Here is a 27,754-nt window from a genome sequence, read left to right as displayed (position 1 = left end):
GGATAGTTTCCACTTTATTACATTTGCTAATATTGATACATGAATGTGCCTGTGAACATTCCAATCGTAGCATATTGGACCAGTGGGTAATTGCATTTCATGCTGTTGTGCTCTGCTTAGCTGCAGCCATGTGCCACTTACTGGTGCCAGCATCTAGAAGAGAGAAACAGTGCCTTGTCCCCCGCTATGGCAGAACACTACTTGTGAACAACGCTTTTTTATCACATGCAATAGGTATTGTCTCGGGACAAGGCTGAATTCCTTGTTTGTTTCATGGTACATTGGTATCCCATTAGGAAAATATAGAAGACTTTGATGTCCTCAGGATTCGGAAAACAGATGTTCACTAATTCCTTAAGAGAAAGATGCAGGTTACTTGGCACATTTATTAGGTCCAAGGGATACACAATCGCTGAATCGAGCGGGTCAAGCAGTGGAGGCTTTGACTCCACCTCCACAAAGCCTGACTACATAAATGCTTATTGAAATATATACACTATGCTAAATATTAAGATAAGAACTCTTTATTGCCCATATACAATTTCTTCTTTTCACATACCACAACTTGCTCTCCATGAGACAAAGACACACAGACAGGGAGACAGGGTCAGAGCGCAGGGTCAGCCATTTATACAGCACCCCTGGAGCAGTTGGGGTTAAGGGCCTTGCTCAGGGGTCCAACAGAGTAGGATTCCTCTACCGGCCGCAGGATACGGAAACGGCAACCTTCCAGCCACAGGTGCAGATCCTTAGCCACAGAGCTACTGCACCGCCCCAGCATTAAACTTATAGCTACATAAAGACAGACTGAACAGTAACACCAGAACAACCCTGGCACACACACACACTGAAAACAGACCTCCTGCAGTCTGTCTGTTGCTGTTAGTGTAGGCTGGCCTCGGTGTTGATTTGCTTAAAGAACTTCAAGCTCTGCTAATTGCAGCACAGAATCACATAGATAATTAAAATGATGCTTCATCAAGCACACCTGCCCGGTCTTGTCTCCAACCAACATACTAATGAGTAATGTGCTCTCTTTTGGTACCATATCACTCCACTGTGTGAAGCAAATCAAGCTTACAAGTGCTTTGCTTTCCTGAGCCTGTCTGTCACACTCCATGGCTGGGCTTAGTCTGGATGGGTCACAGCCAGCAGTGAAGCTGAGGAATACTGTGTTCCAGCAGCACTCCAGGATCCATCCATTGTGATCCTCTGAGAATCCATGTTATAAATGCATACAAAGGAGTGCTTTAATGACATTAAATTATATTTTACTGTGGTTATTACAGCACCCCATCAATGGAATTCAATTTCAGTTAATATGAGGAGTGCCAGTGTGATTGCATAGCTTAAATCTAATATGAAAAAAACACACTTGCTTGAGCTGGCTAATTTACATCAGATTGCACCAGTGGAGACAAGTGGTAGTCTTGCAGCTTTTTTTTTTTAGCAAAGCACACCTCAATGCACACCGAGAAGAAAGGCTACCTAAGGGTAGGTGACATTGCTGGAATGCAGAGAATTCAGCATTTTTAGTACTTTCATCGAGCTGAAATTATTATATAGTCAAGATTGTTTTAGCAGCAATTAAGATGACAACGGTATACATCTTTGAAGCACGAAAAGATTTTATGAAGACATCACAGCAGGAAAGAGTTGAGAGTAAAGCATTACATTTAAATTCAATTTTATCTTAATCTTCTTGTTATAATTCCTTCCTTTATATTTTTTTGGAATTGATGCTAGATGGCTAAGAACGGTTTAGTTATCAAGAAAGATAACTGGTATTCAGTTAATAGGAATACCAGGGAAAGTAAAGCTCATAACATTTTTACAGTTGTTTTTTCTTTGTTAGATAATGAAAAACTATTGTTTGTACTTTTATAGCAAATTTGATATTGTAGCATTCCACCCACCCCCGGAGTGGATCCGCTCAAATACCCCTGGCCTTTTCCCTTGCAAAGCTGGCTACTTCTCCTTCCTACCCTATATAATGGGGGGAGGTCTTATTCTCTCCTTGCTTTGCCATGTATGTATGCGATACTGTACCTATTCTGTCTCTTTGGCCTCTCATCTGTCTCAATGGTATGACTAGCATTCCCTTTCGTACAATAAATCTGTATGTGGGTCTGTCTTTGCCACACTGCATAAGTAAATGGGATCACCACAACATAATAGGCTTGTACCAAAACCGAACAGCTAACATACACCTGTCTATGAGGTTTCAGTGCGGAGGAGCACTTTAGTCCCTGGTTCAAGTGTGTGCAACAAAGATCACATCTCATCAAAGATGAATGGGTCCGACAGGTAGAAAAGTACAAAGGAGTGTCTCTCACAGCAACTCTGTGTGGGAGAGAGGTTATGTCAGTAAGCTATGAACTGTCGATTCCAAACTGACTGGGTACCAAAAAGAAATTGCAGCTGTTCAGCCTTTTAAAAATATAAATGTGACTGGGACACTCCCAGCCAAAGACCTGTGATCACACCAAAAATAATGGAGTCTGAGAGAACATGTAAATTTTAAGTTATGTCACAAAAACAAATGGAGAATTTCTTTTTCTCAGCCAGTATGGCTGAGGCAGTGGGATACTCAACCACTGAGAAGCATGGCGTGTTTGAAAGTGCCAATCTGTTAGCTGTGTCCGGCCTGCTTTCTTGGTGCATTTGATGAGACATGTCAAACCCCCCCCCCCCCCCCCCCCCCACCTCAACACACACATAGAAGCAAAGGAGCTTTTTAACAATGATGAAGTACTGGTCTGTGGAGGGTTTTAGCAATAAAGAGCTGGAGATGTAGAAGCAGATCATTGGTGATTTAAGGTCCAGTGAGCACGCCTTCATTCAGATACAAGGGCAGTGTGGTTAAAGAGCACACAGGATAATTAAGTCCCTGGCAAGCTTTTGTAGTATCAAGATATATAGTGAAAACACGAGCTCCCCAGAAAACCAACTGCACAGGCCCCAAGAGACAGCAGCCAGGCAAACTGGATACCAGCAGAAGCACCTATTGCGTTATTAGCTAAAAGGCTTCTCAAAAAATAAAATATTTGACAATCTGGAAAATAAGAACCTGGGAGCTTGCCATATGTTTTTTTTTTCCGTATGACTTTCCCCAATCGTGCACATTTGAAGCAAATGTTAAAAGCAATTTGAATTTAAGACAGTATTTAAGGGCTTTTCCTATAATCCTACATTTTGGCATAATTTATTTTAGATTCAGACTTGAAATTTTGCCCATTATCACTCATTACTTTAACTTCACTGTTTTCAGTCCAGCCTTTGGACCAATCAGAAGTTCCAATTTCATCAATGCAGCTTTAGAATTCATATAGCTGCCACCTTATAATCAATCAATCTGGCCTCACATTTATCCATAGCCAGGAAATAGACAGAATGCCTCTGAGCACTTTGCAAGATAAATATCACTCAGTGTGAGTCTTGTCAAAGAGTGAAGTCTGAACTGTGGCTTTACAAAATGAAAATTTTAAAGAACACATTTTGTCTGCACTCTAATGGATTTCTCTCTCTATTCAATTCGCAAACAATCTGCAATTTGTGCTGTACAAAACAGCTACTGTAAGGCATGTTGAAAGGGGCAAAGTATTTTTCCTCTGATTTCCTGTTAGTTTATTACTTGCAGCCTATCCAAGATGTATGCTAGAGTGCATATGCCTGAAAAAAATGATAAACTCTCTGTATCACTACTATACACATCCATTTAAATAAGGACTAAGTTCCTATGGACACTTAAAATTCCCATACTACATTTTCCCTGTTAAGTCTACCATCATGGAACGGGCAATAGATAATTAACCTGCCGGTGTGCTACAGGACCCGTACAATCATGGGGGACACACCTCATGTCCCCAGAAAGCAGTCTCCAATGCTACTGTGCCAGGCAGGGGACAGGTGACACTTAGACTCACTGCAGCCTGACTGCACCGCCATGTTGTGAAGCAAAGGCCACCATGCTTTGTGAGCTTCAGATAGAAATTGACTAATGGTAGAACCAGAGCGCCTAATAGCCTCCGTGGTGAAGCTCATACTGTAGGTTATAATTTGCTGGGGGAGACTTGTGGGTGCTACCCCTCCTCGAAAAAAAATAAATAAAAGCTATTTTCATGGTAAAATGTCATCCCTGAAGGTACAGAAAAATTAACATGCACAGAGCATACAGTACAGAAAATAATTTTTATTAAAAGCGAGAGCTGTATATCGGGAAATGAAAATGATGTTCTTTACTCCCGTGACGGTTTTCATTCTTAAGAGGTGCAGCACTTCATCGCTTGAAAGGATAACATTTTGCAAAACCTTTGAGTGAGCAATTGCAAGATATGACAAATCAGAAACAATGTGATATATGGGTATATCTTTTCTGCTCACATTCAAATATTTCCATAAAGAAATCATGTTTAGAAATGTATCTGCTGCCACACACCAGTTATTGGTATCTTGTGGTACATCAGTATTTCAAGGGAAGATTAACTGTGTAGAATTATTAAAAAGGTGGAATAATGAATACTATCAGATGATATGCGTCACTGACTGATGTCATGCCTGTTATCCACACAAAACTCGTCTAGTAATGAGTGATGAGATGATATCCTGTGGAAATTCCCATTATACAACGACTGTGCAGTGGAAAAAAAGTTTCACTCCTCTTCCTATCCAGTGGCTGTGGGCACATTGTAAGGCACTGATGAATGATTCCTGGCTGCAGACTGCGACAGAGAGGAAACGTCTGACATGTGACAGCCGAGAGATCCAAGGAGCAGAGCTGTGGCAAGTGAAAACAGTGACGCACCAGAAGTAGCGGCGCAGACAGAATGGATGATGAAGGCAATCAGAACTGGGAATGGGGGTGTGATACTGAATAAGGGAGATGCTGGAAACAAGAAGCCTTGGCATATGTTGCAGCAAATTCTTCATTTGGCTTAAGGAAAACAACATTTATAAAAGTTGAACATTGCACTATATTTGTGCAGTTCTTCCATGGTTTGGTCATGAGTGTTTTACCATAATGTCCAATGCTTCATCAGGACTATGCTTTTACTATGAGCATGTCTGTATTCACTCTATACTCTATTCATAACCAAACATTATGATAGTGATAATTGGAAGTACTTTATGGCTGCACTTTTGTGTAGAATATTATTTCCTGCACATGCATCTTTACCATTCAGTCAATAACTCACTCGCATATCAGGTCATATGTTAAACCTTTAAAACTGTAATCTGTTAATACTCCTCGACCCATGTTTAAACTAACCAAGGTATTATTATAAATGATGCCTGTTGCTCATCGGTGTGGTACTGTATATACTGCAGCATCACTAATTGCATTCATTCGAAAAAAGCTTTATCTAAACAATTGGGTGTACTTTTGTTACTAAACCCCTGAACCATCATAGGTTACTTGGTTTTCCTACCAACTATGCATTTTTATCCAAATCCGGCTTTCTGCCAACAATGAGTTTCAGGTTTTTTGTAGCTCCACCAGGGATATGTGCCAAGAAAATAATGGGGCCATTACTGAGGTGGAGGAAATCTATATCAGATTCTCCCATTTCTTTGTTTCCATCGCTGGAGTGCTTCACTGCACCATCATGTTTTAAATAAATCAGATGTCCAAAGGAAATAAAACAGCATATGTCTATCTAACAGATCTTGGAGGGGGTTGTTCTTGAAATCAGACCAAAGCACATAACAAAACAAAAGGATCAGTTATGTGTACTGACCCAGCTTCCAGCATAATTGCCATAATCAATCAGTAATCAAAATATTCCAAAAAGAGAGGGAAGCACTTAGATTGAGATGATGGCTATTTGCTAATTAAATGGTAATTGTGTGGGAGGTCTGGCAGGAGAATATGATCCCCATTTTTAAGTTTCACAAAACTAGTCTGTATGCCAGGAACAACACATAGTACAGTTAAAGACATACAAAAATAACAATCTGAATAAACCAGCCATCTTTCCTGTACCACTGTGCTATATACCAGAATCACAATAGTTAATATTGTGTATATTATTCTGATATTCTTAAATTATGATATCCTCATATTTTTTACATAACATGTAACCAAAAGCATTACTTGTTTCATATGTAGTGTCAATAATTATAAATTCATAGCAGGCTGCATGTCCATTGGAGATGAGGAAGGTGAGCAGAGGTCACGTGGAAGATGTGAATAAAGCTTCAAAGGAGTTTGGGATCTGAAATCCTACTATTGAACATTTTGCACACCACATAGTACTTTACATGAGATAAGCTGATAGAACATTTATGGAGTTCTGAACAAGTGGGATTTTTAAAATTGGAATAATGAACACAGGCTAAGGAGAGCACTCCAGGCGTTAAAACCAGTGCAAGAGAAGCTTAATCGTTTTAAAATATTTCAGGAAGGCTGCAGGAAACTCAGGTATATGCAGCTTTCCTTATTTCATCATATTTATAGAGCAGAGGTCTTCAGGGCAGCACTGGGGCTGGTAGGAAATGTACGATCCATTGATCTTGAACTGAGTTCTCCTCCTAAATTATCAGCATGTCAGTACTTGATGGCTGCCTCAGCTCCCTGCACTGCCTGTCCGCACTCACCTGCACACTTGGTACGGCTGATCAGGGGCGGACCGGGCGGCCCCGTGCCCCCCTCCCCTGGGCGGGTCAGCAGTACACTGATGTGGTACTCCGTGTCGGGGTCAAGGTGCCACAGTTTGTATGTGGCCATGTTGACGCCGTGCACCTCTGACCACGGCGCCTGGCTGGCGCGGTACTCGATCTCCCGGCGGATGATGGGCCCGTCGCCAAGGATGGAGTTGGTGTTGAGCTGTATGATCAAGTAGGTGGACCCCGCCCGCAGCAGCTGGGGAGGTGCAATGGGTGATGGAGGTACTGTCAGGAAAAGACAAGTCAACGTTAGGCTGGCAAATCCCCCCCAAAAAAGATTTTTCCAACTGCAGCTGATATTACTCTTAACTTTCACCTGGTCTTCCACAACACATCTTTCGGTTTATGCATTTTTTTTGTAGTGTTTTCTGCTTGTACCATATTTCTCATTGCTTACTAATGAGATCAGCGCAGAAAGTTTATTCAGGATTTTTCTCAGTGGCACCCCCTACGGTTTTTCAGGTGTGAGCAAGCTATGTTTGGAGCCTCCTGGGAGGGAAAAGAAAAAGAATACACCTTCAGAAATCAAACTGGCAAAATCAATGTTTTTTTTAAAAGAACCATGACTGGGGTCAGGCTTTTCTAGAGCAGCACTGGGTGTTAAGCGATATAGCATTTTTTTCTAAATGTCAAAATACAAAGCTTACAAGAACTGAAGTGTTTAACATTCGGGTGGACTAAAAACAGCAAACACCTTGCTGATTGAAAGAAGTACAAGTAAGAGGGCACCACTGGGAACATACAAATAGATTTCAAGCAGAAAATGAAGAGATTCAATTTGAAAAGCACATTTGCACCCATACTCATCACATTTGCTGATTTAGCACAACAACATGTATGGCAATAAACATGCTTAAGACACATTTCTAGACATAAAATGGTTATAACGGAGGTAGGCAAAATTGTTTTCTGCTCAATTTATGCTCATAGCCACAATTGTACAACTGCACAAAATATAAAGATAAAGAAACCAAGCTAACTGCCAAACATGAAAATAATATCACTTTTTGAGTCTCATTATTGTTTAATTCTCCTTCTGCTTTGGAAGACTGCTGTATTCAAACCCTTTATATCAGCAGGAAGAAGAAAAAAAACAGTGGCCAATATATTCTATTGGATTCAAAGCATTTCATGACAGAAGAGAGAGAAGACTGATTAAAACTAAAAGCTCGGAGAAGAGAAATAGCAGGATCTCTTATTACTGCAACACTGACCAAGTTGTTTTAATTCTTAGCTTGAATCTCTTTTCTGCAGATATGGGCAATAAATTATTGATTAAATTATCTCAGCATCAATAACAAAGCAAAAGGAAGGAAATCTACTTGCAGACAAGATTCCTTTCATGAAATACAGTATTTTCACTGGCTTGGGATGTGATTGGTTTAGTTCCACTGACTACTGTTTTCCCCCTAAATTAGCGTGCAGTGTCTGAAGCTAGGAATATGTATTTATTTATCCTAGTTATGAATAAGACTTGGATAACATCAACCAATTGTATTAAATTCAAAGCAATGCTTTGTAAAGCGTATTAAAATGGTGTATAATGCAAAACCACAAAAGGCATTATTAAAAAAATGACTGAAGCTCAATGATTTCTATTTCAACGTATTGGCTAAAGAAAGCCAGGCTTTGTAGAAAGCTTAGAAAACATTAGAACTGTAACTAAAATGTGACTCATTTAAATATAAATCACAAATCACATAAGGCAAGATAATAAGTGAGGGAAGAGCAAAAATAGAGAACAGAACAATTAGAAAAAAATATTTGCAATCTTTTCCACAATAAATCTCTAGTTCCAAAGAGACTGTACTGTCAACACATTCTGACTTTCATCCAAGCTGCTGTGGTATTTTTCCCCCAGAGAATGACCTCTAAAACAAGGCCCATGACTGTGATGCTAGATGCTACAGCATATAGATGCTAGATGCTATATGGTCTTTGTTCTTCAGGTCCCCAACATTCAACCTCTGCTTCGAAAAATTATTAGCACTGATACCTCATCTTTTATGCCCTGCGATGTTGAATTCCTATTGAAACTACAGCATAGCTGCAACCTACACACCAGCTTGGCAGGAATCAATGCAGCACACATCCTCTATACAGGTTTTGTCAATGCTTCACCTTCTCACACCTTGGCACCGACAACAGCATTTTAGGAAGGACAGAGGACAAGCCTCACTGACTAGGACTGAGACCTGCAAGTATCCAGACCTGCTCAGTTAGCAGGCTATGGCTAATGATTAATGCAATGGGCCAGTGACAAAGTGTGGATTGCAACCTCTGGGCTACATTATATCTCCCATCATGCACTCCAATCACTGTAATTGCTCTGTAATGTTATAGATGTTGCAAGAATTTAAGATTTCTTTGCATCACTAGCCCAAGCTCTTTTTTGAGTCAGCTCATGAACAAACGTATCTCTATACTCTTTGGTCTATACTAATGGCTGATATTTAATACATGCCTGTCAGCAGAGCAGAAATCCAAGGCTGAGGTTAGATGCTTATCATTACATCAAACTGAATTTCCATGTTTACAGGCACAGCTTTCAAAGATTGAATGGTAAAATCTATATCTTCTAAAAAATCTCACACAACAAAGAGAGATTGAGAGAGAGGTTGGACAGACAAAGATAACAATATCTACAAATGAAGTGAAAAAAGCTGGGAATTTTGCTGCTCTACCCAACAACTCCAAGATGAGTGTAAATTGTTTTGTAAATTGCTTGCTTAAGGCACAATCACTGAAATCCCCCTTTGAAAACACAGCCACGGAAAAATAAACATTCTCACGGCACCGGCACACATATCCAGACCTCCAGCTCATTTCCAAACTACAGACTTTTCTTCCTTGTTTAATTGAAAACTAATAACGAGTTTTAAATAGGCTCTCCCTGCTGGGTGTTGTAGAAATGCAGCCAAGACACCAGTTTTGGGATCTGAACTCCCATACAAATTCGCTTTTCGACACTTAATCTAGCAGTGCACTCCAAGAAACTTAGTCAACGAGGGCAAGAACGTTTTGCTGCAGTAATGAGCCTTTTCAAAGAATTAATTTGTATCTGACACAAGGGGAGCCATGAAATGGAGCAGAAAAAACACTGAAATATGTGGCGGTTTGACATAGAAAACTGATACTTCCGATATCAGCAATAGTCCACAGGGAACACTGGATCACTGTACTATGTGGGTCCCCTTAACATAGTAAGGCTCTTTGCCTTATGTACTAAAGCATTTGCTGTATCCTACACTCACTAGCTCAGTGAAGTTTTCCTTTCATTAAAGAATGTCACCCTCATTATCACCTGTCACAACTTCTGGTAACAGCATAACAGGTATGTAACCGAGCAGTTGTTGCCATAGCATTCCCACAAAGTGGAACATGTCATGTTGTTCTAATTCTCACACTCATACACACAAGCTCTGCATAGCGTGGGGCTCCAGCATGCATCTGTTCTCTAGGCTTAAAAATATTAATAGAACTATGAATTTACATCTAAGTAAGACATTGCCACATCATTTCAATTTGCCCTTATTTACAGTATACAGTATCTGCATTACAGTATCTGAGAATTTGTGCTTTTGATGAGCCATGCTTATCTTAGCCACTAGACAAGTCACTTTTCAAATTTTACTATATAACGAGCAGCTGCATTCAAATCATCAGTCTAATCCACTCTAGTACAATTGCCGACCGGGTAAGCATGTTCCTGGCCACAAGATCCTCTAGTATGGAATTTGCAGGGTTAAAAGGAAAGGGAGTGAATCAGAAAAATTGCACCGGGTCTCCTGTCACTCCTGCCTTTATGTGCTGCTTTGTCCTAGGGCACGGTGCCATCACCGCCACCAAACACACCCCCAGGGAAAAGGAGTGGGAAACTCGGCAGCGCACAGCATCATGGTCCAGCTGGAATGGCAGCTGGGTCAAGGGCTCTGATTAATCTTCCAGGCTCCTGTCAGAGAAGGCATGCAGCAGGGAGAGTGGCTGCGGAGTGGAGAACAGTAATAAGCTCTCCTTCCAGCCACATCAGACTTGGCCCTTTGTGGGAATCATCACTGAAATTCAACTGACAATATGTGTTGAACTGCCTTTTGGTTGGAACAGCAGAAAGAACCAGAGTGAAAAGAAGGAGTAGTTTTTATTCAGAGGGTGCTACCATTTCTTATCAATCCAGAAAATTCACCAAAGTGCATGACTGCTAGTACATTTCTTACACTATATCGTGGCCATTTTGACTCTTACAGTATTTTCTTTTGTTTTGTTGGTTGCTTTCAATGTAATTTTGTGGTTGTAGATAGTGTGTATTCTCACAAACTAGAAGTAGTTTAATAAACTCCAGAACAGTCCCCAGGAAGAACAGAAGCTTACCTGCTGCTCTCAAGAAAGGTTAAGTGGGAGGTCAAGTTTTGAAGTCATTAAAAAGGAAAAACCAAGCTTCTGCTTCCAAACAATAAATCGATGTAGCTTTCTTGGTGGATTTAATTAAAAGAGATACTAACATGGCTCTACTGCACTCCAAAAACACTGCTAACACATTCCTCAGTAAAAAGAAAAATACGATAAATAATATCAAAACATTATAGTTTTCCAGCCTGGAAATCCCCGAGATCCTGCCAGCACCAGGAGCTCATTTTTCCATCTTATTTTTGTAAAGCAGACAGGATGCCCTTCAGGTCAAACACAATAGTTCAAAAGAGACCCACTCACATAATCCTGCACTGAAAGGCATGCTTTGCACCTAAATATTAATATGTAATCATATTACAAGACAGCAATGTCTCTGGCCACAAAGTGGAAGCAGGTTCAGGACGAGAGCTTACATGAGCTCCAGTAACTTCAGAAATCAGTTTTGTAATCTTTAATCTTTTGTCATCACTTGTAGAGTCACTGAAATTGATCAGTGTTAAACCTGTTTAAGATTAGATCATCTTTGTTTAAAGATTAGATAAAGCAAAAGTAACTTTAAGTTTGCTTATAATTGTTAAACAGCGTCCTTCTTTTTCAGAATAAAAGCAACAAAGGTAACACTTGGCAGAAAACCAAAACATTTATATTCCACAATTTATTAATCGCAGAATTCACAGCAAGCGGCAGTGTGCATCATTTACCGTTCATAACTTGTTCGTAACTCAATTTAGCACTAATGCTTGAACACTCTTTTAGAGGAACATCATGGCTTAATTCATCAGGTAATTAAAAAGAAACAGACGCTATTCTTCTTAGAAATGTGAGTGGGAAGAGTGAATAGGCCACCTCTGTCAAAACCATCTGCTGAAAAGTAATAAGATTTGTTCTCAGTGAATGGACAACTGTTTCAGAGTTACTAGATTTTGCTTTTGAATAGCTTGAGATAATTCACTTTGGTCTTTGCTGACTCTATTTTGAAGCTTTTTTAATTTGTTTCAGGGTCATAAGATAATGTTTTTAATTGTCACAAAAACTATATTTCTGTATATAGACTGTAAATGTCGCATGGAATTCAAGATGACTATTTTAATTGTGAAAATATATAATAAGGGATAAGGGAATCCTGTTAAGACTGTACACTTGATCAATACCTGTATTTCTTTAATTACTTAATCTTGTACTGCTGTATTAGAGTAATATAAGCATGACCACATATTTCATTCTCTACCAAGCAGTAAAGGTTGCCAGAAAAATAATATAGCCTACAAATAATTGGTGATTTCAAATTAGGGTTGTTATACAATAAAATCGATGACTTAATCAACCTGCTTTTTTCAGCTTAGAAAAAGAATTATCATCAAAAGTTAATTGATAAAAGAGCCAATTAAAATATCTTAAAATAGATACAGAAGCTTTCCTATTCTATTTTTTTTAGAGCATTCAGTATATAAATACACTACAGGAAAGTACTATTTCTGACGCAGAATGTCTGAAGCATTTTATATTGCACAGGATAATCACTGATCTGAAGAAATCCTCTGCATTCACTGGGGAAGATACAGATGATTTCATCCATAACTTGATTGAAGAAAGATATAAATCATCTCAGCCAGGGATTATTTAATTCTCTGCTTGCATTCACTCGACTTCCTCTTCAAACAGGTGGTCTATGCAGAGCTGGTGGAATGGTGCCCCATCACCAGTGAAAGGGAAATGGAGCAGGACTTTCTGGTTCCAAGGTTCACTCCATCAGTGTTGCTACAGAACTGTCTGAGCTAAGGGGCTAACAAACTCTAACCACCACGGTAACACTGGCCGTTTAGCTAAACCCTTGGGCAGGATATTGCATGGAAAAGGGAGTTTCCACGCCAGGATCGTAAGCTGTATATTTTCCAATGGCTTAGTGAGAGAAGAGCCCTGTTTGGAACACATTTCCCAGAAACTACTGGGGGAATAAGATGCCGCTGGTCTAAGTCACCTGACCAGTTGCAGGAAGACAATTGGTCGGGTGACTGTTTAAAAAGCAGGAAGCAGACGCCTTCTGGTTCAGTCTGTACAAGTGAATCTGCTGTCTAAGGCCGTCTTGCAATTCTCGCACTGCGCATTAAGCCCTTCCTCCAAGTCCGCACTTCTGTGCGCGAGTATCCGAGGGCGCATCGGTATATAGAGTAATGGGACACCCTCGCATGACGGCACTAAGTCTCTCTCGCTGGTTACCGGCTCAGGGTCAAAACGCTGTCTATTGTTGATGTTGCTTTTCCAGTGACTAAGTGCATGCAGGCAAATTATTTTTAAAGAATTCTACATTCTCAGCTGGCAGTTTGATGAAATTGAATTTCATCTCGTCTATCCCTGCACAAAAAAACACATCGTGTTCATTCGCATTGAGCAGGCTCGACTCAGTACGGGCGAAGTAAACTACGGATACTTTGGCAATACCACTGTTTATTCAAAGCTGTGTACTTTCACGGTCATTCAATGTAAACTAAATAAGGTGACCTTGGCAATATCTCAAAGCTTTGTATTATTAAATATGCCTACTATTAAATATCCCTTGTGCAAAACACACCGCAGGTAAACGAATATTCATCAGTCGAAAATGTGGAAACGAAATAAAAGCTTTATGTCAAAACTTCATATCTAGAATACATGCAGTATGAACCTAAAGTAGCCACATAATATTTTATTTTTACACAACATCTTACGAGATTTAAAACTGTAAAAACTTATACATTTACTAACATGTGAATGTTTTATTCTCTGTAGCATCTTCTCTCTGCTTTGATAGGTTAGAAAGTGAAACGTCAACGTTCCGCAAAGAATTCCAGGCAATTCCCTTCAGCGGATTTCAGAGAAGGGCGCACTGGGGGCGCTGCTGAGCACAAAAATTTAGAGATGGGGCGGCGAAAGCCCTTGCAGACCTGAGCCAGAATGCGCAAGTCCGCAAGTGTGGGTACAGGGACACGGAAGTGGTAGAGGGCAGAACCCCTGTGAGATGCACTCACCAGGGGGAGAAGGACTGACCATGGCCCAAGAAACTGTTTGAGGTCTTTAATACTGCTTGAACTGAATACCGTCTGAGTGAGTAGTGTTGAGCATGTGGATGTTTGAAAGCCTGCCAATTTTGTGAAGAGTCTCAGTGGAGAGTATATTTGAGGCCAGTAAGAAGTTTAGCTGCTCTGCTGTAATAGAGAGGGACTTCAAGAAGAAGTTTAATTAGTAGTTAAAAAAGAATCTTAGGCTTTTTTTTATTCCTTGCACTGTAAATAAAAATTCACTTTTTTTTACCCATTAGGCTGGGTGTTTTGTGCATCTGTTGGCCTAGATCCTCCTATTTTTAAGAATCCCTTTACAACACGCCCAATGGGTTGGCACAGTGTGCACATGTGTCTGCACTCCATTCAAAGCATGAAAAGACACTTGAAAACACAGGGAATTATCTCAGCACAGATTACTGTACTGGATCTGGCCTGCCCATTTGCAGGTGCTTTTGGATTCATCCTTACCCGAATCGGTGCTCATCGTAAGCACCTCACAGTCAGAGGGAAGTGAAAGGTCAGTGTGGATGTTTGGGGCGCTTACCTTTGACGATGAGCTCTGCAAAGTTGGAGACCCCTGAGCCGCGGGAGGACTGCGTAACGCAACGGTACAGGTCCTGTCCGCCCCGCTGGACCATGTCCAGCTGGAAGGAGGCCAGGAAGCGCCGGTGACTGAGGTGCTTCACCGATGAGGCCAGAGTCACGTCCCCATTGTGCCGCTATTGGAGAAACGTATGGGAGTCAGACACCCAGCTCAGCACCACTTACCCCATCACCCTCTCAACAAGAACGACTGGCTACCCAGGCAGAGAACAGAGTTCAGGATCAATATCAACCCGAGTAGCACAGCTCTTTGTAATCCAACCTTGTCAAGACCTGAAATTTGAAGAGGATGAAATCTTCACATTCACTTCAAACAGAAGGGAGCCCTGAAGCACATGTGCCATTTTCATCATCTGTCATGTTACAAATTAATGATCTGGAATTTTGTTTTTATTAATGACAAATATTAGTAATCCATTTTTCTAAAAAATTCTTTATGCAGAATTACACATGGTTCAGGATGCATTCTGTGTGCAAGGTGATCTATCATACATTTCTTTCCAAGACTACTGACAGTTCAGTACAGTATATCCCTTTTCACATTCAACATAGCTGGTACCCATAATTTAGAGCAGCTAAACCACCTCTTGGAGTTGCCTAATGATTCAGAAGAATGCTGAATACTCTTTAAATGGTAATCTAAATAAAACTATAACTATGGTTTTGCAAGTTATTTATACTAATGAACAACAGTTTCCAGACAGATCTTTATTAAGAGCAAAATGTGTTTATTGAAGATTTGTCTGATTTACTGTTATCGACAGAATCTTCCAGAATGAACCTCTATGATCATTGCATCCCATTCTTATCATCTTTATGTATTGCCTTGTTCACACTGCATGGCATTTCCACTGGCGGCATTTCTGAAACAGATGAACGTACATCAGTATAGTAGGGATTCCTTAGACTGTTTGCAATGTCTAGTGTCTGCCTGTTCCATCTTAAAAGTCTAACTAATGGCACTTATGTAGTCCAATTCTAGGATCCAAAAGCATTTTACAATATAACCACTACTAAATGACAAACTGTACATTGAAATTATGGTTCTAGAGCAGGAAACCCACTTTGAACACAATTAATGCAAGAGGTCTTTTAAGGGGGTAGATTTGGTTTCTTTCATGTTTGACTGTGATACTGTCACAGAATCTTGTTTTAAAGTTTCAAGACCTTCATTGTCCACAGTGTGGACAGGATCTCAAACCAATACAGTATGTGATTCACAAGGGACATACTGTACTGCAACACATTGCCCTCTGCCTTCATATTGGATCATAAGTTGGAATTTCAAATCTAATCTAACTGAAACCCTTTCTTAGATCAATCTGATTTTCTTGTATCCTTATCATTTTAGTGCCTGCCAGTTCCAGCCCTGATTTGCATTAAATGAATGTGAAAATCATTGACCTCAATATTATTTATTTGCTTAATTAAACATCTTTAAGAAATGGAAATACAGAAACATCACAATGTTTTCATTAGCTCTTAAAATCAACACCAAGAAACTGAGAAAACAATTAGCAGGAGTGCATAATTCAGAATATAAACAGGATCCAAGAGGAATCTGGAAAAAGGACAATTAAATAACATAAAACCGGGGGCTAATAGAAGGCAGAATTGAAGACCACAGAAAAAAGTATTTGTCTGATGATAAATCAATCAGAAACGATCAATGAAAAAAAGCAACCCGGTTATATCTGCGGTCAAGAAACAATTTAATTAGCCATAAATCAAACCAATATAAGAGATGTTCAATAATTAATGTCATTCATTAAAAAGTGTGGAGATTTTCACCTCAGAGTAAAACATTGTTAAATTATCTAATCCATCGTCAGAATGCCAATCCATTGTCAGAGCTATTCCTGTAATCCTGGAAGCAGAGGGCATATAGTAAAATGGATCTACACCCTGGAAATCCTCACAGGACACAAATACAGGGACAATTCGGAAACACCGATTTGACTGAAATCTGAAGAATGTGTTTTAAAATTATGTATTTAATGTATTTCTTGATAATAAGAAAAATATTGTCAGATCATGGCTTTATTTAACATGGCAGATCATGGCAGAATCAACATCTGCCTAGCATCACCCAGTTGCAAAAGGCCAGGAAGGGAAACACCCCTCCAACCAGACTATTATAAAACTACAGGACTATGCTGCTAGATTTGGACTAGGGTTATCTCCATGAAGTGATACACTTCCTCCGTCTATCACAGCTAACATCCTTATTCCAGCCAGAAAATAGTTTATGAGCCCAAACGTTTTATTTTCATATTGATCCCTAATTAGTTAATTAAGGGAAGCAAGCAAGCTTGTAACACCTGTTGGCCTGATCTGGAATTCAACCAAGATGCTGACAGCAGGAGAACATGAGAATAATGAACTGATGAAATAAAGAATTAACTCTGTTCTTACAGAGTGATAAGCAAGGTCAAGTGAGGCTGACCCAACCCCTCCAGTGCTCTGTCACTTCTACCTGTGCAGTCTAAATAGCCCAGAGAAAATGAGGCAATGTTCAGCTATACATGACTTAACATACTGTATAACAAACACGTAACTCAAATGTCACAACTACCAAGCACCTTTACTTTACAGGCTCCTCAGGTTCTGTGTTTCTGTACTGATGGATATTATAATGTACCCCTTCCAGGAATTCAGTTTTAGACTAAATATGTTTTTTGAAACCAAGGTTATCATCATAGTAACATAACCCCACAATCTAATTAGCTTTCTAGCTTGATATGCACAGAGGTTGAAAAATGAAAAGCTCAAATGGGATAGTGAGGGAAAATGGAGGCTTGGAAACTCTCTCTTTTTATTCTCTTTATGTATTTCATTCTGCAGTAAAAAGCAAAACAGAAAGGGCAGTTCTTTCAGAGTGATGAAAAGTAGCCTTTTTAATTTACAAAGGGGAAATTTACATACAAAAGCCTTCCTCCTTGGAAAAACACATGCGTATTGAACAAGGAAAGAGCCAACACGTATTTTGAACAAGGCAGAACCTTCATGGGTTACGTTCAGAGTTTTTGCTGTTGCATTACTATGATCTCATTTTTGTAAAAACTCTTTACTAGTCACGAAAAGACTGAACACTTTGCTAGAATAATGCGTTCGGCTTAAAGCCTCGACAGGATATGAGCCTCTTTTTCCCACAAATACAGCCTTAGACATCATGTGAAATAAAACCAACCCAAGATTTTGCAAGGCACCATGGGGGCTGCCATTCTGCGGCACCGCTGTTGTTGCTAACTCACAGAGTCAAACCAGACTTAAGTAGGATTTATGTAGATTTAAACATGCCTTTAAAATCTACTTAAAGGAAGATTTTCAGAATACATTTCTTTACAGCCAGACATCCTACAGTGCAGAATTATTATTCTGAGCAAAACCATCATTTGCAGTGTATACTGTAGAGTACCTCCTGTACTGTACATCATAGACAACAGAATCAGCTTTTTCTAGATTAAAAATGAAAAAAGTGCATCACTGAACTATGTAAAAGATAGCAATGTAATCATGCACACCTAGGTACACCTACAGTAGATTTCATTTTTTTTCTGTAACAACTTCAGCATGTAACAGTTATTTCATTATTAGGGTGGCTTTTATTCTACACAGAAGCACAGTTTTAATGAGTATTTAGTGTTGGAACAGAGACAGCCTTCTTTAGTCTGTTCCATACTAACCTCCAGCAGGAACCTCTCAGTCTCCGATGCCCGCCCTGATGCCACACACTGGAAGGTGGCATTTTGCCCAGCATTAACCTCCACATCACCCAGTCGAGAGAAGTGGGGGGCTTTATCTGGAGAGGGGGGAGAAGGAGAACAGAGGTTACTGACACAGCACAATAGGAACTTACATTCAAGCACTGTACTGAAATAATAAGTATTCAGCTCAGCTGATGGACCATTGAATTTGAAAACCTTCTGCGAACCTTTTTACTGTAAATACAAAATAACTTTACCGTTACAATTAAGGACTTAATAATTGCACCCTAATATTTTCGGTCTAAAATACACACACTAAGTTTATTAATGGTGCAGAACATAAACCCCTACAATTCACAAAATACAGTGATATGCATACAACATAGATTATGCTTTCCGATCTGAAAGGCAGTGTGCTACGTGCAAGCTTGTTTTCTTTTAAATTCTCTGAGGGAATCTGTCTGAACATTCAGTCCAGCTCACAGTTAATAGTGCACTGTTTGGAATCGGAAACTGAAATTGGCTAAAACAAAAGCCTAAACAGTGAATGCAGGCTATTTACTGTCAACTTATTTACAAAAGCAACGTGACACCGTCAGAGGCTTTTGAATGTGCAGCTCATTGTAGAGAATGAAAAAGTGAATATACAGTATTCCAAAGCAATGGTAAAAGTAATAGCTGTGAAGAATTGTCAGTGTTGTTCTTTATGCATTGGAAAAAAAACTCACTTTTGAGGCTTTCTCAAAAATTCATCTCAAATTAGCTCCAATCTCCAACGTCCTTTCACATTCACTCCACTAATTCTGAGGCTTGAGCTTTCCACATGATCTTCTGTGTGTGTGCTCTCCTGACCCATTAATTCCTTTAGCTCTAATGGGCTTTGGGAGATGGTTATCTTACTTTTACTGCATATTTTTATAACATTGCTTTAGGTGTCATATTGGTAGGTGTAACAATGTTTGACACTGGGATTCAAAAATATTTGTAAAGCAAACAAGTATACAAGTAACACAATGATAAACTTTTCTTGAAGAAGAGGATGTGATGTGATGAGAGGTGAACATCAGATCGATGAATTAATTAAAGTGTCCACCCACCCCTCATCTAACTGCATTATATGTCGTGTTTGTGGGGGAGCCGGAGTATGTCCCCAGAGGCACTTTTACCAGAATCCAATTAACCTACCAGTCTGAGTTTGGGCTGTGGGAGGAAACAGGAGCACCAAGAGGAAACCCACACGAGCACAAGGAGAAACATACAAACTCCACACAGATAGCACCTCAGGAATTGAACCGACAGCCCCAGTGCTGTGAGGCAGTAAAGCCACTGTTCCACCATGCTGCCCAATTTTATGTGACCTTTTAATGTTTTCCTCATAATAGGCCTCAGCACTGCGGATTAGTTAAAAGGTTCTGGACTTGTAACTGAAAGGTTATAAGCTCATATCCCAGGTGGGACAACACTATTGACTCCTTCAGCAAGTTGATTTACTCATATAGCAAGACCAGCCTAACTTTATAGGTCATCTTTGTCAATTATTATTAGTTGCTCACTATTGATTTAAAAGGTTAAATAAAAGTTTGATTTAAAATGTACATGGTAAGAATTTCAGTTCTTGCTGTTTTAATTTTACTTCCTAGCTTATTCAAAATGCACACAAAAACAAAGACAAGTATACTGTATGTAAATTATTATTTTGCCCATCAACACCGATACATGCAAAGGGAAAACAAATTACATTGCACCATCTCCATGCAATGGTGTATTGTGAATTTGCTTTCCCAAGATACATTTTTCAAACATGGATTTGAGAGATATCCTCACTCTGTTTATTCTGGGCTGCATTCTAGCATGGCAAACTGCAATCGCAGAGGAACACGTAAGAAAGGAATAAAAGAACGAAATAATCAGACAGAAAAATGCAAATCTCAATATCTCATGAGAAGCCTCCCAGCATATTGCAGAATTTCCTAAGCAGGGTGTCCAGTCTTTTAATTATGGAAAATGGGATCCCTAACCTTTTAGAACACAATAGCAGGTTTGTTATGCTTTAATGCTATAATTAGTGATAACAGAATCTTGTCCACATTGCCAAATGCTGTCGAAAGACAGAAATACAATAACCTGCAATGGAAGCTAAGCTGAAAATGAAAAGAGACAGCCAGTTTTGCCTTAAGGTTCTGAGCCTGCTGCTAATTTCTGGCTAGGGAACTGGCAATTTGTTGGTCTTATTTCAGCAAACAGACAGGAGGGATGCTACTCTCATGAAATCTACAGATTTCAGCTTTTCCTATGGACACAATCCCGCTAAGGGACCCCTGGTTAATTTATAATTCATACGTCTTTACAAGTGCAGAGACAAAAAAATATGGAAAAAAAGGTCTGCCTTTGACGATCGACTTGTTATTTAAATATGTCAGATTTTGTCCTGAGGCTTATATAATATGATAAATATTTTATTTTACTCGAATGCTTGCTTGAAATAAAAACGTGGGCTCAGGAGAGCACAATAGAAATGTCATGCATATTTCCTCAGCAAAGCTGTGTAGTTTGAATTTAAAGCAGGAGATGATTTCTTTTTTTTTTTTTCTGTGGGCCAAATGGTAATTTCAACACCCTGGAACACTGCCACTCAACACAGTTCATCCAGGTCCATCTACTGACTCACTGTGCCCTAATGAGATTCTTAATTATTTAATGGAAACAGCAGGGTTCAAAAGAAAGCATCTGCAATGCACTGGCAATTCAGAAAACGATCAACCCTGTACCAGGTACAGGCCACTATGGAGTGAAGATCAGACACATTTGTCTCTGCCCATATCAGGTGACTAAAGGAGGTTCAACCCAGTGTGAATAAAAAGAGTCACTAGACATGTAGGTACCCTCACATAATTGTACCATGATAACAGCTGATAAAATAACACTATATGCAAAAGGAACAGTGAAAAAGGAAAAAAAACAAAGGGGACATCATCATAAGCCAAATTAAATGCCTGCTACAAGTGCAAGAAAACCATGAAAAAACTTAAATTATCTTTATGATTTCTTATTGACATTTACAAGACAAGTTCTAAAGTGCATTTAAAATGGAAATCAAGAAGCACTTCTTGACATAAAGGGTTTTGGCACAAGCTGCCCAGCCATGTAGTTAGAACTGATTGGCTTTTTTTAAAATCAAATTGGTGGATTATCCTTGGATCACTTATCCACTAAAATCAAACGTGTTTGACAGTCTAAGGGGCTCATCACATTTGTAAAATATAATCATGTTAGATTTTCATAAGATATTTTACTGAAGGACAAGGTCAGTCCTATGTAGATGTTAAAATGAAACATACAGAGCAAAACTGCTTATATTGCTCAGTCTTGTTAATGGCACAGAATGAGCATGCTAAAGTTGCAAAACCCCCACACAGCTTTCCCTTCATTCAGGTAGGCACTGGCAGGTTATGCATTTACCTCTGATCTGTCAACTTTGTCTAGGAATGTCTAGGATATACAGCTGGTACAACTTAGTCTTGCTCTTCAGAAAAATCTGTGTCAATTAGGGTGACTGAGTATGCAAAATTAATCCCAAAAAGCACAGATGATCAGACTTTATATAACCATGGTGTCACAGGAAGAACTGGAGGGGTGCCCAAGTGCTCTTTTAAAATAGAATAACAGCTCAGCCACAATAGCACTTAGGTGCAAAAGTGGTGGTTAACTTAGACAGTGGTCCCCACAAACCAACAAAATAATTATACATAGTGCAAAAATTGTTTAACAAAATAAAACAAAAATACACAAACCCTTCCTCCAAGAGATATAAACCAAGCATCCTAACTCACTTGGAACCTATCAACTACCTCTCCCCAGGACTAACGGAGGAACCTCCTAAATAGGCACAGTATAGCCCTGCCCCCTCGGACCGTACCATTCTCACATTACAATTAAACTTATCATCTCATTATCATATCATTAAACTTATAATTTATACTTTTTACAATAGACTATACAGAATGTACAAATAAAACAAAGAATCATGAACAAAATATGTTACTCTGGTATCTGCACAAAGTGATACTTCCTATACCGGAAGATGTGCCCATGCACCACTCAGCGTTGACACCATAAAGCCCAGCTGAGAAGAGGGGCTGGGTTTGGACCTATGAGGCCACCATACCCGGAAGTCAGGCAGCCCAGGAACCACAGTGACCACAACACGGAAAGAATGTAGACAGGTGAACAGAGCGCTCTCTCACACAGCTAAGTAAAAATAAACAGAAAACGTAACGTTATCCGTGAGTTTGTCTGATTTTCTACGGATAATCGGAAGGGATTTCGAGGTAAAATGTGGTCATGTTCTTGCGTGTATAGAATGGGAAGCTGCAAGCCGAGCCCCGAGTGTGCACCCTCGCGAGCTAGCGAGCTAGATAGCTGACAGGGAAATGGATCCGTGGACGCGTGTCATTTAAGTTGGATAACGTGTGAGGTACTGTGGTGTCCGCGGACAGTGAGGAACAGGCCACACTTCATTTCCATTTCAGAAGACGAAATTGCCAAGCTAGTTCCTAGATAGCAATTCACTGTGATCTTTCAACAATCTAGAACCAAAACCTAAAAGCAGGTTAAGTTCACCTGATATGACATAACCTTTTATAGTGCTCTTATCCATTTCTTCTGAAGAACTGTTTGTTGAAGCAGCAGTAATTTCACCTGAAGTCAATCTAAAACGTAACTTTGCTGGTTAAATTTAAAGTTTGTATAACTAAACAAGCAGTGTCTTTAAGATTATGGCTTTGGAATTGTAGCCTGTATTTTCTTTTAATATTTTCTTATTGCATATTCTGTTATGTGTTCTACTAGTTTGTGTTCTTTTAAAATTTTCATGTGCCACAATAAACTCCTTCTGGCAGTCAATTTCTAACAGGATTTCTCTACCTTAATGGGAGGACATCACTGTGTCCACCACTGCAAACCTGAACACAAGAAAGAAGCACAGAAGGGCAGATTTACACTTCCTCAAGATTACTTGGAAAGAAGCCCCAAGAAGCCTTTTTAGAGATCGATTTTCTTGGAATTGGTCATTAACAATGAAAATGACATTCTAATCAGGATGAACAATCATGAATCACACACTGATGCTTATATGAACATGTAATGTGTTAGAATGAGATATTTGAATATAAGCTGCTTCAGTGTAAAGGGTTAACATGTTATCATTCCACTCATGAGCCCTGTGGGTTTTGACACTGCAGACAATCTTTTCAGCAGGAAATTTATCTCCTGTTCTCTCATTCCTTCCTGAAAGGTCACAGCACATACTTACAGCAGGGGTAGTTCAGCAATAAGATATCATCCATCCCAATGTAGCCCCGGCGCTCCTTTGAGATGGTCGCTTCAAACAGGACCTATGTAAACAGCAGACATAAAAGAAGAATAAATTCAGAGCCAAAGAACAACAGAATAGGATTTGAGATGCAGCCCCTGTGACCACAGAGAGAATGTTGTTGGCATTTCAGATATGCTACCTCAATCAGAGGTCTGCATCAGATACAAGTTCCAAACCCAACCATCCCACGGTTATCAGAAAACCTCTTATTCCTGGCAAGGATCTCAATATCAAGGGGCTTTTCCAAACGAACAGGGCGCAATGCGGAACTGCACCCTGGATGAGACAGAAGTCTGTCTAGTGAACATGTCTTTGGAAGTTGGGGGCAAACTGAAGAGAACCCATGGAAAATAGAAAGATAACTTATAAACACATCTACACACAGTAGTTCCTAATGAAGCAAGATCTCTGAGGCAGCGGCACTGAGATGTGCCACCCAGACACCAAATCCTATTTCAAATGCAGTTCAAATCCATGACCTAAGCACTCCCCAGACTCCAGTCTGAACTCGTCTCTAACTGCACTTTCATGTTATCTCACAAGGTGATAAACCTTTTAAAATGGGGGAAAAAAAACTAAATAGCAGGCATTGACCTGATTTCTAATATTGTATATAGTTCTTTGTAGTCAAACCCCCTTAATTTAACATTGTTTCCATGCAATTTTTTAATCCTCTGATTACTTAATTCAGTTATTCAGTTCCATTCCATCTTAATTCAGTATATCAGAATATACTGCTGTGTGACTATAATCCTGGTGGGATGTACATGGGATGTACCTTTCACAAGATTACCCTGTAGACATTTAATCAAATTACTTTCATATTTAAAAATATTTTTTTGATTAAGCAAGATGAGAGCAAATTATTATGAACCTTTAACCTGCTTCCCCTAAAAATTATCATTTGGGGCTAGATAAGCATTAAAAAAAAGGAAAGGTGCAGGTGGTATCTTCAAATAGAGATTTTAACTATTTTATTTTTTTTCCAATATCACTAACACAAACCAAGAAGAATGTTTTCAGTTAAGATCAGTGTGCATTTTTTTAAGAATGAACAGCTTATATATGATGTCAAAATGCAATATAAAAGAATTTATTGCCAAAGAGAGAGTAAGTCTGAATTAATTACATAAGTAATGTGAATTTTCCTGTACTATGAACTGGAGTGGATTTCTACAATTGCATTTTGTTAAACTGCTACCCTTAAATAAACCTAACTATGGGTAGTGTAGTTCTGGCCTTGTAACACTATCCTGCATCTAATTCTATCAGGAAGGGAAGGCAAGCAGATTCCTCAGTAAAGTGTAAAAGTCATATGGAAGCCATACTAGAATTTTGTCAGCCCGGCTTAGGATAAAGAAAACATTCCTAGAATTATAAATGATGGAAAACAAAACAGTAATGCATAAATACTTGTATACATAACTACAGGAATTTATCTGGCAAGACATGGCTAATTTATTCCAGTTTCCATAACATTTTCCAGTCTGTAAAGTTAATGTGCTGGCACAGTCATGTAAACGTCTTATTGCCTCAGGCAGAAAGGATCCAGCTCTACACTACAGATGGCTTGTTTCAGGATTTAACACAAAGGAGAAAACAGGCAACACCTTACACTGCTGACAATATATCAGCCTATAACTGCACTCCAAGAATCCTCATGACACCAGGCCCCTGATGATCGACACAGTTTCTTTTTCTTTTGCAAATGTATTTTTACTTTAATGGGTAGCCATTAGAGTCATCCCACTGATTCGCTTTGCAATACATCACAGGCTGACATGCGTGCGATCGATTGGCTTGAGGTTTACGGGAGGGAGCTTACTGCAAGGCTCTTTGAGATCAGGTTTGCCATAGAGAGGCAGTCTGTAAAATTAACACCCACATGAACACTGACTGTGACTGTCACTGACCACTGATTCTTGTTGACGAGGCTTTTTACCATTGCATCCTGTGAACAACTGATGGATTTTTAAAGTACCAGCAAACACATTGCAGTCTAGCCCTGCCACCCTTAATTCCTTAAGTGTAAAGGACTGTCTGCTACTTACCATGCACTGTGATCCTATTATACTTTATCCAAACGTGTGATGTTTTTGCTTTTTAAAAGTTTTGAGAAAATGGATCTACTAAATTCCAGGTTAAGCAAAACTGGAATTGAGCTACAAGGTAGCTCTCCATCTTAGTTCTAGAACTGATTTGCTCTGTGTAATTAACTGATATGTGGCGAGAGTACTGGTCCACTATGGTTGTCATAGCATCATCCAGTGGTGGTGATGGAGGGGAGTCCCATTATCTGTAAAGCGTTTTGAGAGGAGTGCCCAGAAAAGCACAATATAAATTTAAGGATTTATTATTAAAGCTCTCCCCACTGAGAATGGATGCATCACGAACATTTTGGAGGCATTTACATAAGCAGGGATAATTGGAGTCAAATGAGAAACAAATATTTGGAAACTGCCATGTTTTAAATGGAAGATGTCCTCTGATTCTACATAAAAAACAGTGACTGTATGAACCAAGATGCCTTCATTTTTTTTCAGAGTTTGACATTTCAGTCAAAAATGTTTTCTGTTAAGTAAGAATGGTCCAACAGGGTGGTAAAGGCTAATAAACAAAAGTTCTTCAAGTCAGGGAATTAACAACTTCTTCAGCAACTAATACATATTTAAGGAATGAAAGGCTAGCCATGAGATTTTCAAGGTTAATTAACGAACTTCTGTTTTCAAAGCATATTTATTATGCACAATTAACTCCTGCACGCAGAAATGCGTGGAATACCCAAATGTACTTTTTGTGCAGTCTACTGCAACATCTGTCTCTCTGTGCAACAGGACCAGCAGATAATGCCATAAGGGAGAATGACCTTTTTGTCTGGAACATCCGATTATCCTTAAATGATGAAACAAGACACAAGAGAGGACAGCAGTGGCACACACTAATGTCTTTATAGAAAAAGGATCCTCCAGAAGCTGTTCTATACCCTAGTCACATATGTTACAATGAAATCTCAGGTGAAACCATTAACAGTACTCTGCATCCACTGTAAATAAAAGCATTCATCCAAATGCTATAATTTTACTTTCGTATAAGCGGTCTCCAATTTTAATGTGCATGGTAGTATTGTATTGAACTGTATTGTACCCAACTTCATTGCTGATCAGGTGCTGTTCATCACATCATGATACTGTGTAAAGACTGTTAATTCAGTTAGTTTTGATATTCCCGATGACTGGGGCCGGCATCCAAAAAGGGTAAGTAAGAAACTCTGGAATGTCGTGTCAACACTGCCTTCGTCTGCCACAGGTCCCCAGTCAGGACTCAATGACATTGATCCAACAGTGTGAGAAAGCGTTTGTTCAAACTGGATTTATACTGCAAGTGACAACAAACCCACACTTGCTACTATGTTAGAAATGGTAAAACTGCATCATTCGTGTATCATGCCACAGATGGTTGCAGAAGCAAACAACAAACCAACACAACCCGAATATGCTCTGAACCAACTGTAACCAAATCACCTCAGAACACCCAAGGTCAACAGTTAGGGACGTTTCATTGCCATAAAACAGAGCAGCAATGGTTTTAAGGGGTCAAGCAGAACAAGGATTTGAAGCACTGATTTAAAAAGCTTTTGTCACACTGCTCGTCTGTGTACTTACATTTTTTGGGGGGAAGCTTCTAACAAAATCTGTTAGAAGCAATTCCAGTACCTACCACAGTCCTTTTGGCTTTGACATACTAAAACCAGCAAAAATACATCTCCCATTTCCTGCTCATAATACAGCAGACATTAGCAAGCGAGCAGCAAAGAAAAAATAACATATTAATCTGGCTCAAATGTATTTAATCATTACTTTGTTTGCCAAGAACGTCACAACTGGGACAGACAGGCACAGACAACATAATAAATATAAAGATGTAACATGTATTTCTTGGTCTATAAATATTTTAATTGA

General features: G+C 39.3%; 1 protein-coding gene across 4 annotated transcripts in view; it reads right to left on the bottom strand.

Annotated features, from left to right (window-relative positions):
• Window positions 1–27,754, bottom strand: part of ptprub (protein tyrosine phosphatase receptor type Ub) — a 216,417-nt gene that overhangs the window by 65,269 nt on the left and 123,394 nt on the right. For all 4 annotated transcript variants that reach the window (XM_015348716.2, XM_006631389.3, XM_015348717.2 and 1 more), the window contains exons 4-7: window positions 23,733–23,814; window positions 18,401–18,516; window positions 14,656–14,830; window positions 6,598–6,891 (exon numbers count right to left, since the gene is read on the bottom strand). In XM_015348716.2, the coding sequence (XP_015204202.1) occupies window positions 6,598–6,891; window positions 14,656–14,830; window positions 18,401–18,516; window positions 23,733–23,814 (667 nt within the window). The remainder of the gene's footprint in view (window positions 1–6,597; window positions 6,892–14,655; window positions 14,831–18,400; window positions 18,517–23,732; window positions 23,815–27,754) is intronic.

This window comes from Lepisosteus oculatus, chromosome 11 (genome assembly GCF_040954835.1).
Source record: "Lepisosteus oculatus isolate fLepOcu1 chromosome 11, fLepOcu1.hap2, whole genome shotgun sequence".
NCBI lineage: Eukaryota > Metazoa > Chordata > Actinopteri > Semionotiformes > Lepisosteidae > Lepisosteus > Lepisosteus oculatus.
The sequence above is the reverse complement of the archived record's forward strand: the minus strand, read 5'-3'. Positions and strand labels throughout refer to the sequence as shown.